The sequence below is a fragment of the Papio anubis genome, chromosome 7 (assembly GCF_008728515.1).
Source record: "Papio anubis isolate 15944 chromosome 7, Panubis1.0, whole genome shotgun sequence".
NCBI lineage: Eukaryota > Metazoa > Chordata > Mammalia > Primates > Cercopithecidae > Papio > Papio anubis.
In genome coordinates this window covers 46,452,443-46,467,645 of record NC_044982.1, presented here as the reverse complement: position 1 = coordinate 46,467,645, position 15,203 = coordinate 46,452,443, and the positions used below count along the sequence as shown (strand labels likewise).

The 15,203-nt window shown below is 35.6% G+C and overlaps 1 protein-coding gene across 8 annotated transcripts in view; it reads left to right on the top strand.

Moving 5' to 3' along the window:
- The window catches only part of LRRC9 (leucine rich repeat containing 9), a 138,996-nt gene extending 130,006 nt beyond the window's left edge, over nt 1–8,990 (top strand). For 6 of the 8 annotated variants that reach the window (XM_009211639.4, XM_009211635.4, XM_031669127.1 and 3 more), the window contains 3 exons: nt 2,263–2,407; nt 6,417–6,585; nt 7,711–8,990. In XM_009211639.4, the coding sequence (XP_009209903.1) occupies nt 2,263–2,407; nt 6,417–6,585; nt 7,711–7,750 (354 nt within the window). In that variant the 3' untranslated portion in view covers nt 7,751–8,990. Of the gene's footprint in view, nt 1–2,262; nt 2,408–6,416; nt 6,586–7,710 lie in introns of those variants that run through there. The other 2 variants (XM_031669130.1, XM_031669132.1) reach the window with 2 other exon arrangements.
- The last annotated feature ends 6,213 nt before the right edge of the window (nt 8,991–15,203 follow it).

Genomic DNA, 15,203 nt, shown 5'->3' with positions numbered 1-15,203 from the left:
AAATACTTGCAGGGGCCAGGCTTGGCGGCTCATGCCTATAATTCCACCACTCTGGGAAGCTGAGGCAGGTGGATCACTTGAGCCCATGAGTTCGAGTGCAGCCTGGGCAACATGGCAAAACCCTGTCTCTACAAAAAAAAAAAGAATTAGCCAGGCATGATGGCACATGTCTGTAGTACCAGCTACTCAGGAGGCTAAGGTGGGAGGATTTCTTGAGCCTGGGAGGTGATGGTTGCAGTGAGCCAAGATCGTGCCAATGCACTCCAGCCTGGGTAAAAAAGCAAGACCCTGTCTTGGAAAAAAAAAAAAAAAAAAAAGATTGGCAGGGCTGCATTTTTTCTGGAAGCTCTAGGAGAGAATTTACTCTTTGCCATTACCAGCATCTAGAGGCCATCCGCATTCTTTGGCTCTTGGCTGTCATCCAGCAATGCCATCACTTAGACCTCTGCTTCCATGATCACTTCCCCTTCTCTCTGACCTTCTGCCTCCTTCTACCTCGATAATTCAGGATAATTTCCCCATCTCAAAACCCTTAATCACACCTGCAAAGTACTTTGCCATGTAAGGCAAGGTTCACAGGTTTTGGGAATTAGGATGTAGATATGTTTGGGGGAGGGGCATTATTCTTCCTGCCATACCACTTATGTGAGGGCTCCAGTGAAAGACCTATGAAATTACCATATAAAAATTCATAAATTCTGTTTTAAGGTAATGCAGGCTAAATTGAAAAGACATAAAATAACCACTTAGAACTTTGATGATCGCAGTTTTCATATAAAATTCTTTAAACGTTGGTTTAATTTAGCATTTAATTTGGCATAACTCAAAATTCAACCAATAATTAATACTTTACTAAGGGGTTTGTTTGTCGGCTGTTCTTTTCTATTTATCATATAGTGAACTCAGATATTCCCCTTACAGTACTATGATGTCATCTTCAGTTATTCTAGATACATATTCTTGCTATTTAAATCAGTGCTATACATAGGAATTTAACCATCTTTCCACTTAGTTATTCTGTATGTAAATACTTCATTAAAATTATTTTTTATTTGTCTATATATGGTTAGTAAAATAAAGGGGGTATTTGAAATCTTTATTTTAGAGAATTTTTTTTAGATTCAACACTAATTATTTTCAGGACTAGAACAAAATCAAGCCATTATTTCTTTTAACTAGCTGTTCAGGAGACTCAAGTCCAGAAAACTTCTGAAGTTTATCAGTCAGATGTGTTTGTCTTTGTCTTAGTTGCTACTGGCCTTTCTTTTTAACAGCAAATATGGAGGAAATAAATGAAATCTAAAGTTCTTTTAAACCAAAATATTTTGGGGGTTTAGTTTCAGAAGAAAATTTGACAGCATTCTAGATTAGTGATGGGAAGAAACTCCCAGAAAGGAATTCATTAGGGAATTTAGGACTGACCAGCTTTAGTAAAAGGACTAATACCTTAGCATTCATTATAAAGCAGCATTCTTGGTAACACTTACTGAAGTATGAGATTAAATAGGTAATTTTACACAAACAGAAAAGGCCTCCATCTCTAAATAAGCTGAATCGTACGTTCAGAATTCACACGTATAAACGAGGTCAGTCTTAACGAAAGCAGAGAAGGCATACATTTCTAGGGGAAGCAAGAGTCTCCTGCCTAAAATATTTTTCTCCTCTATTTGCTGATTCCTGAAATTCTTACAAAAGTCCCTTATTCCTCAGCAGGTGTGAAATGTAAATACTATTTAGAGAGTTTTACTACATTCACTAAAATTGATTATCATAAGATGCTTTTCTTAACTCCCATTATATTTACTGTTTGTTCTGAAAACTAATTAACTGCAAGTCATCTGATTAGGTAATGTGAAAAACATAAAGATTTCGAAAAACAACTTTTACCTTCCAGAAATTCTATTCACACAAAAAAAGAAAAAGCATTACAATGGGGAAGTTTTAATTCTTATGTTCTTAGTTCCATACTTACCTTGTTAAGACTCTTTGGAAAGGGCGAGTTGCTGTTAAGCACTAGATTCTAATGATGGTACAATGCAGTCTGAAAAAAAAAAAGAACACAAGGTTCTGAGGGAGGTTTACTCCCCAAAAAGCTCTGCTGATTTTACAGGTTTTACCTAGTACCAATTCTGAGTTTAGGCAAGCAGGTAGCTCCTGACTTAAAAAAAACGTTGATTGTCAACTCGGACTTATTATAAGGATTAAGCCTATTGATCTGAGTTTTGGAGATGAGATGTTATTAACTTTTATTTTATTATGTAGCTTATTCCTGTTACCCACTGTCCTATGGATGGCAGATCATTTGGCCAAGTGAAAACTCCTCCCATAAAGGTAACAAATGTAATTCTGCCTAGTGGATTCAGCCATTGCTTGGGATCTGATGTCACTTTAACTCCTGAAGTTGAAGGTATTTTGACAAAGAATTTCAGATAGAATGTAAAAGAATCACTTCATTTGAGATAAAAATATCACTTTAATTTCTAATATTACTTAAAATTCCTTTTCACTTACATTTCCTAAAATTGCATGTTTGTTCAAGTTTCCTGTGGCCATTTTGATTTCAGAGATTATAGTTTTATTATTTTTAGTTTTATTATAGCTTTTTTTGTACTCAGCTACTAGTATGTTGTGACTAAACATTTGCTTACTTGCAATGTGAACTTTGTGATACTTGAACAGTTATTTCCTGACATATCTTTCCAAAGCTTTTATTTCATTTCATGGATGTCAGAGCAAACAACTACTAAAAGCAGTTCGTTAGTGCATCCTGCTAAAAGTGGAAATCAGAGGTGTAAAAGCATAACAGAATCCTGGGGTACAAAGGATATTTTGCAGAGAGATCTCACTTTCCTCTTGAAATCATAAGAAAATATTCATTAAGCAAATACTAGAGAAGAGCTTCAAGAGGTGGAGTTTTAAAACAGGGAGTATATTAAAAGAACAAGCATGGAAGCGGTTTATTCTGCTGTATAAGTTTTAGTTCAAGTTTAGAATAAGCCTGTTCCCTAATTCCACATCTTTTCTGGTTATCATTTTGGCAAAATTGGGGGTAACTCCTCCTTCTCTGAGGGCTTACCTCTTCCATTCCTTCTGACTTCTCATTTGACCTCAGACCACTCTTAGACAATAAAACTGAACATCACAATAATTATAAAATGATCTAAGAGCCTACTATAAAAAATAGCAGATTGTTCCATGTGATTAAAGTTTTTTAAAGAAACCCAGTGAAAAACAAACCAGCATAATTTACTCCATTAAGATGTTATATTTTGTCTCATTTTTCATACTTATATGTCATTATGACTTCCAAGTTTTAATAACAATGAAGATTGTTATGCTTTTGTCTACAACAAAGATTGTTACGCTTTTGTCTACAGTAAAATTGGGCATATCAAATTGTTATTACCTCGTTAACAGAACAAAGTCATCTTCAGGAATGTCATTATCTTTTTATATTTTTTAATAGTTTAACCCTGAATTCATCTTCATAACTTACTTCTCAGATACTAACTTACTTCTCAGGTAAAAGCATACTTTGTCTTACTGCATTTCACAGATACTGAGTTTTTTACAAATTGTAGGTTTGTGACAACCCTGCATCAAGCAAGTCTATTGATGCCATGTTTCCAACAACATGTGCTCACTTTGTGTCTTTATCATATTTTGGTAATTCTCTTACTATTTCAAACTTTTTCATTATTATTATATTTGTTATGGTGATCTGTGATCAGTAATCTTTTTAAGTCAATTAATAACCCTATAATGACCTCTAAGGAAGGAAGAATCTCACATCTCTCACTTTAAATCAAAAGCTAGAAATGATTAAGCTTAGTGAGGAAGCCATGTTGAAAGCCAAGACAGGTTGAAAGTTAGGCCTTTTGTATCAAATAGATAGCCAAGCTGTGAATGCAAAGGAAAAATTCTTGAAGGAAATTAAAAATGCAACTCAAAGGAACACATGGATGATAAGAGATTGAAACAATCTTATTGCTTATATGGATAAAGTGGTCTGGATAAGATATCAACCAGCCACAACATTCCCTTAAGCCAAAGCCTAATCCAGAGACCCTAACTCTCTTCAAGTCTATGAAGGCTGAAAGTGGTGAGAAAGCTGCAGAAGAGACGTTTGAAGCTAGCAAAGGCTGCTTCATGAGGTTTAAGGAAAGAATCATGAACTATTGTATCAGACAACATAAAAGTGTAAGGTGAAGCAGCAAGTGCTGATATAGAAGCGGCTGCAAGTTATCCAGAAGATCTAGCTAGGATCATTGATGAAAGTGGCTACACTAAAAAAGAGATTTTCAATGTAAATGAAACAGCTTTACAGAAGAAGATGCCATCTAGGACCTTCATAGCTAGAAAGGAGAAGTCAATGTCTGGCTTCAAAGCTTCAAAGGACAGTCTGACTGTCTTGTTAGGGGCTAGTGCAGCTGGTGACTTTAAGTTGAATACATTGCTCAACTTAAATAAACCATTGCTCAACCATTGTAAAACTCCTAGGGCTCTTAAGAATTATGTTAAATCTACTGTGTCTATGCTCTATCAATCTATGCTCTATCAATGTACAAAGCTTGAATAACAGCACATCTGTTTACAGCATGGTTTACTAAGTATTTTAGCTGACTATGGAGACCTAGTACTGAGAAAAAGATTGCTTTCTGAAGACTACTGCTCACTGACAATGCACCTAGTCACCTACTAACTCTGATGGAGAAGTAAAAAGAGATGAATGTTGTTTTCATGCCTGCTAACACAACATCCATGCTGCAGCCAATGGATCAAGGAGTAATTTCAAGTATTATGATTTAAGAAATATATTTTGTAAGGCTGTTCTAACTACCATAGATAGTGATTCCTGGCCAGGAGTGGTGGCTCACGCTTGCAATCCCAGCACTTTGGGAGACCGAGGCAGATCACAAGGTCAGGAGATCGAGACCATCCTGGCTAACACGGTGAAACCCCATCTCTACTAAAAATACAAAAAAATTAGCCAGGCGAGGTGGTGGGCGCCTGTAGTCCCAGCTACTCGGGAGGCTGAGGCAGAAGAATGGCATGAACCCAGAAGGCAGAGCTTGCAGTGAGCCGAGATCGCGCCACTGCACTGCAGCCTGGGCGACAGAGCAAGACTGTCTCAAAAAATAAAATAAAATAAAATAAAACAAAATAAAATAGTGATTCCTCTGATGGATATGGGCAAAGTAAATTGAAGACCTTCTGGAAAGGATTCACCATTTTAGACGCCATTAAAAACATTTTTAATTCATGAGAGGAGGTCAAAATAGCAACCCTAATGAGAGTTTGGATGACTTTGAGGGGTTCAGGACTTCAGTGAAGGAAGTAACTGCAGATGTGTGGAAACAGCAAGAGAACTAGAAGTGGAGCCTGAAGATGTGACTGAATTGCTGCAATCTCATGATCAAACTTGAATGGATGAGGAGTTGCTTCTTATGGATGAGCAAAGAAAGTGGTTTCTTGAGATGGAATTTACTCCTGGTGAAATGCTGTGAACACTGTAGAAATGACAACAAAGGATTTAGAATATTACAAACTTAGTTGATGGAGCAGTGGCAGAGTTTGAGAGAACTGACTCCAATTTTGAAAGAACTGCTGTGGGGAAAGTGCTATCAAACATCACGTTGTACACAGAAATCTTTCATGAAGGGAAGACTTGATCTATGCAGCAAACTCCATTGTTGTATTATGTTAAGAAATTGCCACAGTCATCCCAGCCTTCAGCAGCCACCACCCTGATTGGTCAGCAGCCAACAACACTGAGACAAGACCCTCCATCAGCAAAAAGATTACAACTCGCTGAAGGTTCACATGTTCATTAGCATTTTTTAGCAATAAAGTATTTTTAAATTAAGGTATGTACAGTGTTTTTTTAAAACATAATGCTTCTGCACACTTAATAGACTACACTATAGTTGTAAACATAACTTTTGTATGTCCTGGGAAACCAAAAAAATGTATGTGACTCACTTTATCGCAATGGTCTGGAACCACACCCACAGTATTTTCGAGGTATGCCTGCTACTTTCTTCAAGATTTGTTATGTGCTGAATAAGTCCTGCAATCTCTTTCCTATTTTTTGACTGTGCTGCCCCAATTTTTAAAAGTATAATCACTTTATCTGCACATTTATTATAGCATGCAGGTCTGGATATTTATATGTTTAAAATATTATCTAGGAAAAATCAAACTGATTCACTACCTCACAGAAATTTAAGCCACATCAAGTGCTAAAAATACATCCTAATTCTATATTTTTATTTGAAATTTTAAACTCACTTTATGAAACATGTATAGCATATATTCAGCTGAAGGACAACCAAACTATATTGCTTAATGCTTATGTTAATGTTTCCCACTGTTTCATAATTTTAATTTTTCAAATTTCTAATTTCTAATTTCAGACAAAAAAAACAAGAATGCTGGGATTCTGACAAATAATCCTCGGAGCATCCATGCAGAAATAGCTTTCCAGCAACTCAGAGGGATAGGTATCTCTCCATCTGTTTTATCACATCAGAATATTGCATCTCCGACTGCACAAATATACCAGAGCAACCAAGATGAGAGAAGGTAAAGCTATTTTCTCTGTGTCTTAATATTTCTTATCATTAAAAAAGTACTCTCCATATTTGCTAGTCATGTATAAAAACAAGAAATATTGTTATGTACTCTTATATATTTACTCTGGGAACTAGAAAAAAACTGTCAGATAGCATAAGGCTTCTTAATTACCACATTCACCAAACTTTTCCCAAAGTCCGGTGTATTTACATAATAATTGAAAAAGGCTGAGAAATGGCTATGAAGGTCAAATAATTCAGAGTACTAGTGCTCACTAGTGAGGGAACAATGAAATAGCTACATGGGAACTACTTTAATTGTATCCTCTACCAACTCTGCTCACCGAATTTGCAAAGCAGTTCGCTTTAAACAGCAGATAAATTCAACTCTCTGAAATCGTGAAGGCTAAGAATTTTGTAAATTCTTCCAATTTTTCTTTAAAATTCCTACTTGCCTCCTTCTCCAGTCTGAATCTAGCCTTAGAGCCCAGCTCAAAGCCTAAGAACCTTGCTAGTTCTCATTAAGAATACACTCTTCTGCTCAACACTTGACTTCTTAGAGTCCACCTGTCCCCCATTTTCCTGGCACCCATGCTCCTGCTCATCTGTTAAAATGACCTACTCCAGCAGCAGATCTAGCTCTTGCTGCACTGACTCTTCCTGATGTAATCAGCCATGTCCCACTGAGTCCACAGTTTTTGTTTGTTAGTTTGTTTGTTTGTTTGTTTGTTTTGAGACAGAGTTTCACTCTTGTTTTCCAGGCTGGAGTACAATGGCACAATCTTGGCTCACTGCAACCTCCACCTCTTGGGTTCAAGCAATTCTCCTGCCTCAGCCTCCTGAGTAGCCGGGATTACAGGCATGTGCCGCCATGCCCGGCCATTTTTAGTAGAGACAGGGTTTCACCATGTTGTCCAGGCTGGTCTTGAACTCCAGACCTCAGGTGATCCACCTGCCTCAGTCTCCCAAAGTGCTGGGATTACAGGCGTGAGCCACCACTGGGATCATTTTATCTTTTTGAAATTGCACACATCTAAAATACAGAAATTATTTATTGCAGAATTACCTTAAGTTAGCTGATCCATTACAAAATTAAGTCACCACTATTCGACTAATTAAATCTTACTTCTTGCAGAACTTCTGGGAGCAACTTTCCAAGATCAAATCGAATGTAACTGCCTAAAGAGAAATGAGCATACACCAAGAAACTTAACTGTTTAGTAGTTGTACAAAAACTAGCTGACAGTGGTCAGTTAAAAAAAGAAAAAAAAGATAATCATGTTACTTAAGTTACTGAAGCACTTCAGTTCCATATGAAGATAATCTATTACCCTTCATGAACTTGATTTAATATCACCTCTCTTAAACTTTCTTTATGGTTATCTTCAGTTATTTGTTTAAATTTCTATATCATAAAAATCATGAACTATTACATCAGACAACAATCTGAAAAGATAAAAGTGACATGAAACAAAGTCCAGAGAACTGAATGCTTAGTTCTGGTATTAGAAACATTTAGTCATGAAACGTCATTATGGCATGTCATAGGAAGATACTAAGAAAAGATAACTTTAGGAAATAGGCATACTTTCATTTGTAGAGTATCTATTCATTTGAGATTACATAAAACTAAAGCACATTTCTTACCAAACGCAACTATTACTAAAGCAAGATGAGTTTTGCTAGTTGAACTACAGATTGGTTTTTAGGACTGTATTTTTTTTAAAAAATACCCTCAAACCAGATCTGCCCTCAAAACTGTTTAGAGATGCAAATTGTGGGCATCAATAGTAGTTTCTAAATGTGGCTAACTATGGGTGCAACAAGTCCTTCATGCTCTAAGAATAAAAAAAGAGCCTGATTTCATATACAAATCACTAATTACACCTACAGTGATATAATTTTACAAGTAGTTTCAGGTTGAAGAGAACACGTATCCAAACTGAGTGGACACATTTAAAAATATGACCTTCGATAATTATATTTCACCAAAAAGAACTTTTCTAAACTATTACATTGCATAGTACTAGGACATACCACAAATTAATCAAATGTGGTTATGAATTTGCTCGTTACAGTTATTTAAATTGATAACCAAATTGCCAGTCATATTTTGATGTAAATGAGCTCCATGATTCATGAAGTATTCTATTTAAAATGTTAAAGTTATTGGTTCAACAGTACATGTAGTTTCATAATATTTTATACTTTTCTTACACGAAAATAAATTACTTTAACTAAAATATGTAGACTTTATAGTCTGTCTGGAAATAGTTTTAAAGGTATTTTGGAGATGATATAATTCCAATATCTATGCAACAATTTTGTATTTTTATTTTTTAAATGTTGTATGTCTATAATTTAATCATGTAATATTTAAAATTTCAAACCTAATTACAGATTGATTTTGCTCTTCGTAATGTGTGGTTTTTAAACAACTATTACACTTAGATGGAAATAGGATCTTTTGTTTAAAAACAACTGTGCAGTTCTTAAGATGTCCAGAAGATGTCTTTGTTGCCCTTTAGTTTTGACAACTGCTTTCATTAGTGTTGTGACAGTCTACTCTTCACTATTTATTACTAAATTGGCACATCTGTTTTTTTCTTTTATGATTACATATACATTAAATGCTGAAAATATGTTACTTTTATAATGGAAAGTGTCTTAAAATAACTAAGTGGGAAAATAAATGTAATAGCTTTCACTGCAGAAAAATGTTCAGAATAGAAATACATAAAGCAGAAAAAACATAACTTACACTGTATTCACTTACCATTTTGGCATATTTTCTCTTAGCTATATTTCCTATGGACTTTTAATATATTTGAGATCTTCATGTGATTTTTATGTACACATTGTTAAATTTTGAGCTATTTATAATTCTTATAAATTGTTAATTAAATTTCATCTGAGCCAGGTGTGGTGGCTCACACCTGTAATCCCACACTTTGGGAGGCCGAGGCAGGCAGGCAGATCACAAAATCAGAAGTTCAAGATCAGCCTGGCCAATATGGTGAAACCCCATCTCTACTAAAAATACAAAAATTAGCCAGGCGTGGTGGTGCGTGCCTGTAGTCCCAGCTACTAGGGAAGCTGAGGCAGACGAATTGAGCGAGACTCCATCTCAAAAAAAAAAGAAAATTCATCTAAATTTCTGAGTAGCTGGGATTATACCACCATGTCAGGTGCAGTGGCTCACGCCTGTAATCCCAGCACTTTGGGAGGCCAAGGCGGGCGTATCACCTGAGGTCAGGAGTTCAAGACCAGCCTGGCCAACAAGGCAAAGTCCCATCTCTACGAAAAATACAAAAATTAACTTGGAATGATGGCACACACCTGTAATCCCAGCTACTTAGGAAGCTAAGGCAGGAGAATTGCTTGAACCAGGGAGGCACAGATTGCAGTGAGCTGAGATGGCACCACTGCACTCCAGCCTGGATGACAGAGCGAGACTCCATCTCAAAAAAAAAAAAAAAAAAGAAAAAGAAACCGTAAAAGACTGTAAACTATTCATCAAGGTATTTCACTTAGATAAAATGTATAATTTATCTAGTAAAGTTATTATGTCTTTGCTCCCAGCAAATGTCTTGATTTATTTTGCAAGTAGTCAAATGTATGATTATATAACTTGTTTTCATTAAAGACAATTCCACAAACAACCTGGTAATCTAGAAATTAAGGCACTTTATAGATTAGAAGCCTCCAAAGCTGAACTGAATATAGACAGTGTCAAATTAGTCTGATTTCTATACATAAAATTAACCACGATTAATTGTCCAATATGAACTTTATTATTTACTTCTCTTTTTAAAAAATGTTTTATACAGATGGGGTCTCACTATGTTGCCCAGGCTGGTCTCAAACTCCTGGCTTCATGCAATCCTCCTACCTCGGCTCCCGAAAAGCGCTGGGATTATAGGCATGAGCCACCATGCCCGGCCATTTACTTCTAATTTTTCTAGTCTTAGATTTTTCTGACTATTGACACAAAATTAACTGATTGTAAATATATTTTTGCCTAGAATATCCAGTGTGCATTATGTACGTGTGTTTGCAGGCACTCCTGACTAGTTTACAAATAACCCTTATATTTAAGTAACATGCCATTTCACTCTTTTTTTTTTTTTTTTTTTTTTGAGACGGAGTCTCGCTTTGTCGCCCAGGCTGGAGTGCAGTGGCCGGATCTCAGCTCACTGCAAGCTCCGCCTCCCGGGTTCACGCCATTCTCCAGCCTCAGCCTCCCGAGTAGCTGGGACTACAGGCGCCCGCCACCTCGCCCGGCTAGTTTTTTGTATTTCTTAATAGAGACGGGGTTTCACCGTGTTAGCCAGGATGGTCTCGATCTCCTGACCTCGTGATCCGCCCGTCTCGGCCTCCCAAAGCATTTCACTTTTTATAAGCTATCGTACATTATGAAAAGTGTTTAATGTTTTAAAACATTACGTCTCACTCTTAGTCATGTTCTAGGCTCTTGGCTTCAATTAAATATTACTTACATAAAGGGAGGTAAGATTATTATAATATTATATTAGTAGAAGCAAGCACTTATGGCCAAATTCCTTTGGTTATTCAGTGAAGCTAACCAAATCATTTTGGTTACAGGCTAGAAACTGGCTGGTTTTTCTGATGCCTTGTTATAAAACTTAGAGCTTCTAGACCACCTGCAAGTGCTAACTACTTGTTCATTTGTCTACATTTTTCTCCCTTCTCCATTATTGAAGTAGTTTTGAAGAAAAACCTGTGCTGAATTGTGATTTAAATTGTCAGTTGCCTTTTAGAACTACTAGGTCAGTAAGAAATACCACAGCTATTTTATTAGTAATATTATTTCTACAAGTTTTTATATTACAAATATATAAATTATACCATTCTACTATTACTGTTTTTCTTTCCATTGTGAATAAAATTGTTTTGTAAACTACTCAAAAGATATTTCCCAGACTTAATTTATGCACTTTTATCTTAAGATTTTTGTTTTGGTAATGATTTTTCCTAAAAATTAAGATAAAATGAATGATTTAATAGCAAAGACATACAATGTAATATAAAAATAGAATAGTGTATTCAAAGGAACTTAGAAGTAGCTTTGAAGGTATTAGTTAGCTGAAGTCAAATTATTTATCTTTTATATTTTATTAAGCACTACCTCAACTATATGCTCTTTTAGGTAAATCAAAAAGCGAGTTTATCAACACTGTCATTTTCCATATAAGATTCCATAGATTCTGAAATGCTAAATTTTAAATTAGAACAGATTTTTTCTAATATTTAAAATAACAGTATTTCTACATGCTCTGAATAAAAATCCATTGAGATAACATAGTCTGTCTTTTCAAAATAGTTACATTTTGATCAAACATTAAAATAGAAATGGATGCGAAGAATTTTTAATAAATAGCATTCTATATTTTCATTTGGTTTTTAATTTTATAATTGTAATTGACTTCTAAATGTTTAAAAATATTTTATACCAGCAGTTAATTTTAAACATTATAAATAGGAAAAGAATTAGTGATAATCTTACTATTGTTGTGAACCACAAAAATAACAATGACTATAGTTTAAATAGAAAAAAGATATGGTGATATGATTTTCATTTGTTTGTTTCCAGTGGGGTTGGAGTGATTTAAAAGCTGTAGATTTTAATCAAGAGCTGCACGTTTTTCTTCTTGCTTATTGTAGAACATTATTTTTTCTAGAAAATGTTTTCAGTAATTTTAGTGGTTTGGCTCTACTATTTCTTCCATCTTTAATTATAGCATAGCTCTTCCTCTCCCTTCCCTCTCAGAATGTTTTACAAGTGTGTCTCTCAAAGAACAACCAAAAAAGACTAATCAGCAAAAAAAAAAAATATATATATATATATATATATAAAAAACATTTTAAAGTTTCTAATTATTTCTTATTCCCCTATCAATTTGGTTTAAAACAGGTATTTACAAACACTGGTAGCCTACTTTCCTATGGCCTTTGATTTTATATGAAGTGCTTTAAAAGAGTTCAATCAACCTTAATGGTGCATTTTTAGTTAAGGAAATAGAATGGGGATAAGTCAATTTGAGCTCCCAGACAAACAAATGTCTTCAGAAAGACTCAGGCATAAATGGGTTTAGAAATCAGAGTACGAGTAAAATGCAGTGAGCAGAGCACTCAGGGAAGCCAGATACAATGGAAAGAGTAAAATACTGCAGAGCTTTTTAAGGTTCATACAATTGGAACAATGGACTTGATCCAGCCATCTATGTTAAACTGTTAAAAGGTAGGTGAAAAAGCAAGCTGGAATTCTATAAAGAGTGTTGAATGGGGAGCTTTAAATCTAAAGAGAATGAATACAGTCATTCAATAGGATGGCAATGAAGTCAAAATTGGCATATTTCCCTGGTTACCTTGTGAAGGACTCTGTTCTGTTTTAGGTATTAAGCCATGATTAGCAACAAAGCAGTATTTACACTGCCACAATTGGGGTTTTTAAACAGCACAGTATAAATATGTGAATTTTACAAACATATATATACATGGAAGTAGAAATACATGTAGATATCACGTAGTTGTAACAACTTAATATTCTAGTCTATAGCAATCAGTACACTATATGAAACTTCCTGCCATTTAGGAAAAAAAAAAAGGCTAGTTTAGGTTTAGTGGCAAAGGTGCAAATGTACAAATAGATAAAATGGTTTAATTTTTTAATTAGCTGTAATCAATCAGGCTTATTTTATACATTTTGGGGAAATTGTTCTTAAATGCATTGATGTATTTTCCTGCTTTAACAAATAGAATACATTAAACAAAATTTTATTTTCAATGATTTATAGTGTATAGAATGTGTTCTGAACTTCTGCTATAACCTTGGCAGTTGCTTAAGGCCAAATTCCCTTATACGTACTTTTTTTGTGTGTCCCTTCAATTATTATGATGCTGAAATAACTTTTTTAGTTAGTTGAAGATTCCAATATTAATGGAGCCATTACTATATTGTTAAATTATGTTTTGAATGAAGATATGATTATATTTATGGAAACATGCTAAACTCTATACATTGAAATGATACAATAAAACTAAAGCCCAAACATGTGTTAATGCTAACACACTGGGCAGTTGTTAACTCACAAGAAGTATAACTATGAGAATGTCAGTCACATAATTGTCATCCTTTAATAGTTCAATTATGGGCCGGGCGCCATGACTCAGGCCTGTAATCCCAGCACTTCAAGAGGCCAAGGCGGGCAGATCACTTGAGGAGTTCCAGACTAGCCTGGCCAATATGGCAAAACCCCATCTCTACTAAAAATACAAAAATTAGCTGGGCATTGTGGTGGGTAGGCACCTGTAATCCCAGCTACTCAGGAAGCTGAGGCAGGAGAATTGCTAGCTCAGGAGGTGGAGGTTGCAGTGAGCCGAGATCGAGCCACTGCACTCCAGCCTGGGCAAGACAGAGCAAGATTCCATCACAAAAAAAGATAACATAAAACAAAGAATGAAAAAGTCTTCAGAAACATGTCACATAACCTCAATGAAGGAGGCCAGACATAAGAAAAACTACAGCCAGAAATATAATCAACTGCACTTTTTCTGAAATACAATTTGCTAGATAGCCTCCATTTGTCCTTCCAGATCTACTCTCCACCTTTCTCCTCCTGCTCGGTGACTCTAAAGACTCACCTTTAAGGACAACATCACTTAGGGTCATTTGTCCCTGTAGCTGGCAGTTGGCTGTAGCCAATCAAGACACTAGAAGTAGATTGAACAGTAAAAGAGTGAGATTTGGGCTTTAGTAGCAGCTGTATTCTACAAGAACTCTAGCTTCTATTGGGCTTTCCTAAAGTATCTTGGTTCTGGTGAACTCTCTCTTACACCTTCAGGCCTACAGGCATTGCAAGTTCAGATGCTTCACCTGTCAGGGCATGGTGGCTCACAGCTGTAATCTCAGCACTTTAGGAGGCCAAGGCAGGCGTGTCACTTGAGGCCAGGCGTTCGAGAATGGCCTGGCAAACATGAAACCCCAACTCTACCAAAAATACAAAAATTAGCCAGGTGACAGAGCGAGACTCTGTCTCAAAAAATAAAAAATAAAATGCTTCACTAATCCTGGTCTGTTTCCTTAATTCTATCCACACTTTTGAAGTAGTCTAGTCCCTTCACTAAACTCCTCAATGGCCCCATTTGACTCCGCCACTTGTTTCCTGCTGATACCCTTGTACATACAAAACCTATATGATACAAATGTATGATACTGGGGAATTATATTTTAAATTAAAATGGAAAAACTAGCAATGTAAAACTGAAATGTCTAATTGTTTTCTTTTATAATCCATTAGTCTTCTGGTTTAGGCCTAGACACCTGACACCTCTTTCTTTTACAGCAAGATGTTAACGACAGGTTAGAGTTGTGATGTGCAACATGGAAACAGACTTGAATTGTGGGAGCTATATTTTTAGTTTCATAAAAAAGCAAAGCAAAACAAAACAACTGGGATTGAGAGAGTTCTAGTTTATCGTTGCTTAGATAGCACTCCCTATACCTGGCTATGGGACAAGAAGATTTATTCTGAACAAAGAGAAGAGTGGGATTAGAACACCGGAGTTCTTTGGTCCCATCAAGAATCATACCCCACAAATAAATAG